At 37.1% G+C, this 2,574-nt stretch overlaps 1 protein-coding gene across 1 annotated transcript; it reads left to right on the plus strand.

Moving 5' to 3' along the window:
* Window positions 1-522: 522 nt before the first annotated feature.
* On the plus strand, window positions 523-2,268 carry LOC104955740 (inositol 1,4,5-trisphosphate receptor type 3-like; the record flags this gene model as incomplete). The annotated part of the gene is made up of 3 exons (XM_010783132.1): window positions 523-754; window positions 1,480-1,644; window positions 2,082-2,268. Coding segments are annotated over 3 exons (584 nt in total), but the record flags the coding sequence as incomplete, so codon positions are not given.
* Window positions 2,269-2,574: the final 306 nt, after the last annotated feature.

A 2,574-nucleotide genomic window follows, 5' to 3' on the forward strand; every position in this document is an offset into this window, starting at 1 on the left:
GGGTTTGTGACTCTGCAGACCGTTTACATGCAGAAAAACCTTCATAACACACAAGGGGACGGGTAATAACCGGAAAAGCATGACATGGGACCTATAAGATATAATAATAATAAACTTTATTTATAAAGCACCTTTCATGTTTGAGCCCAAAGTGCTTTACAGAGTATGATACAAATAATGACAATAAAAAATATTACATTTCAAATATGTACAAAAAAAAGTTTGGTCTTTCTTTTACTTTTAAAAATTCCAATTGAGGTGGCCGTTCTAAGATCAAATGGGATCCACAGTTTGGGGCGATATAAAAGCAGCCTCTCCAGTTTTCTTGTAATGCCCTCTAGGTACTTCTAAAAGTGAAACATTGGAGGATCGAAGTGTCCTTGCTGGTTGATAACATGAGAGACAGTCACTTAAATATGTTGGGGCAAGGTTATTTCTTGTAAATCATTAAAAGCACTTCTGAAGGACACCGGTAATCCCAGATATACGACTGAAACATCTCGTATGTAAGGTGTCTCTTAGTAATCGTCTTCTCCCCCCTCCCTCTCTTCCTCCCCTCCCTCCCTCTCCTCTCTCAGTGGGGGCGATCGACGACAACCTGCTGCTGATGCTGTTCTGGATCCTCACCGGGCTCTCCGTGCTGTGCTTGTTCTTCCAGCGTTACGGCCTGCAGCCCCTCACCATCGCTCTGATCCTCAGGTCCATCTACCACGTGGGCATCGGAAACACCCTCATACTGCTGGGCTCTCTCAACGTGAGCAGCACTACATTACCCATAATCCACCTGGGCAGACACTTCAAGGATTTAAGGCTTTTATTCTCATGTGTGCATAGCTACAGTGTAGTTATGACAATGAACATCTTGGGTAGTGCAAGTAAATAAAATAGAATAGAATAGAAATAGTGCAGAATAGTCTGTATGCAAGTAATTGGAATATTGATATATACGAGTTGCATCAGATGAATGTTATGGATGTTCTTTCAAAAGTTCAGGTGTTTAACTCATACTCTTTTTAATTATATGTTATTGTCCCTCATAGTTTTTTTGCTGGAGACATTATATTAAAGAGTCCATTTTGAACTTCTTTTATCAGTTTAGTGAATTCAACCCTTGAATTTGGAATAACTAATTAATACATTTAGCATCAACATGAATTCAAATCAAATGCATTTAATAGAAATTAGTAAATACAATTAAATGTGTTAAAGTAAATATGAGTGTATTTATTTAAAGGTCAATTATTTCTCCCCCACTCCCGTCACATTTCCTGTTTTTTTAATTATTATTTACAATCTTTAATTAATTAAAAAAGGCTTTCAATTATATTAAAATGTCCAAGATTCATATTTTTAAACCCTCAAAAATGCCAAAACATGGACCGTAGCATTTTAATGAATTTATTTATTTATTTTTTAAAATATTTTTATTATCTTTCTGATTGTGTTGTTAAACCGCCCTGTGTGTCTGTTCCCCTCCAGCTGATCAATAAGGTGGTGTTTGTGGTGAGTTTTGTGGGAAACAACGGGACGTTTATTATGGGATACAAAGCCATGGTGATGGACGTGGAGTTCATTTACCACCTGGCCTACGTCCTCACCTCCACCCTGGGGCTGTTCGTCCACGAGCTCTTCTACAGCATCCTGGTAAACAAAACATTTAATAACTTATACCCCCAAAAAAATCTGAATTTATTAATTAATTATTAATTATTTACTTTCTATAACAGTGAAGTCATGCATTTTTGTTTACAGAGAGTAAAATATTTGTACCTGTGTGCAAACGTTTGTACATCTTCTATAATATGGAGTGCTTGCATTCAAACAATGCATTGAGTCATAAAATATATCATATTATCTCATAGAATATGTATTTTAGAATTGTCCACAGTATATAAGTAGTCAAAACAATGGATTAGAGGTATTCTATTGATCCAGCATTGTTTCGTTACAGCAGCATGTAAAGAAATAATGATATTAAATATAGAAAAAGTATATTTAGAGAACACTAATCTAAGTTAGAATACACTGTAATGAAGCACTGCTAAATAAACAGACTCTCTGAATGGTTTTCTCGTGTGCAGCTGTTTGACCTGATCTACCGGGAGGAGACTCTGTTCAACGTGATAAAGAGCGTGACTCGTAACGGGCGCTCCATCCTGCTGACGGCGCTGCTCGCCCTCATCCTCGTCTACCTCTTCTCCATCGTGGGCTTCCTCTGCCTGAAGGACGACTTCATCATGGAGGTCGACCCGCTGCTGCACCTCGCAGGTAACTTCTAATATACATCATTATTAGACGCAGATTCAATATCTTCACAGATTCAGTGTCTCCGGCAGGCGCTACAGGTGTATCACATCCAAAACAAACGGACTCTAAGACCCAAGAGCCATCATTGCTCTTAACACCTGAAGTCATGTGAATCAATGTGACTCTGTACATATATATCATTACTATTATTATTATTATAAATACACACTACTATTATTATTATTTATTACATTACAGATTTTATTGTTATACTCCTGGACATAATTACTGCACTTTATTCCTTATTCCTTTTATTCCTAAGTATGT

The sequence above is a fragment of the Notothenia coriiceps genome, unplaced genomic scaffold, assembly GCF_000735185.1.
Source record: "Notothenia coriiceps isolate Sejong01 unplaced genomic scaffold, NC01 NC01_scaffold00024754, whole genome shotgun sequence".
Lineage (NCBI taxonomy): Eukaryota > Metazoa > Chordata > Actinopteri > Perciformes > Nototheniidae > Notothenia > Notothenia coriiceps.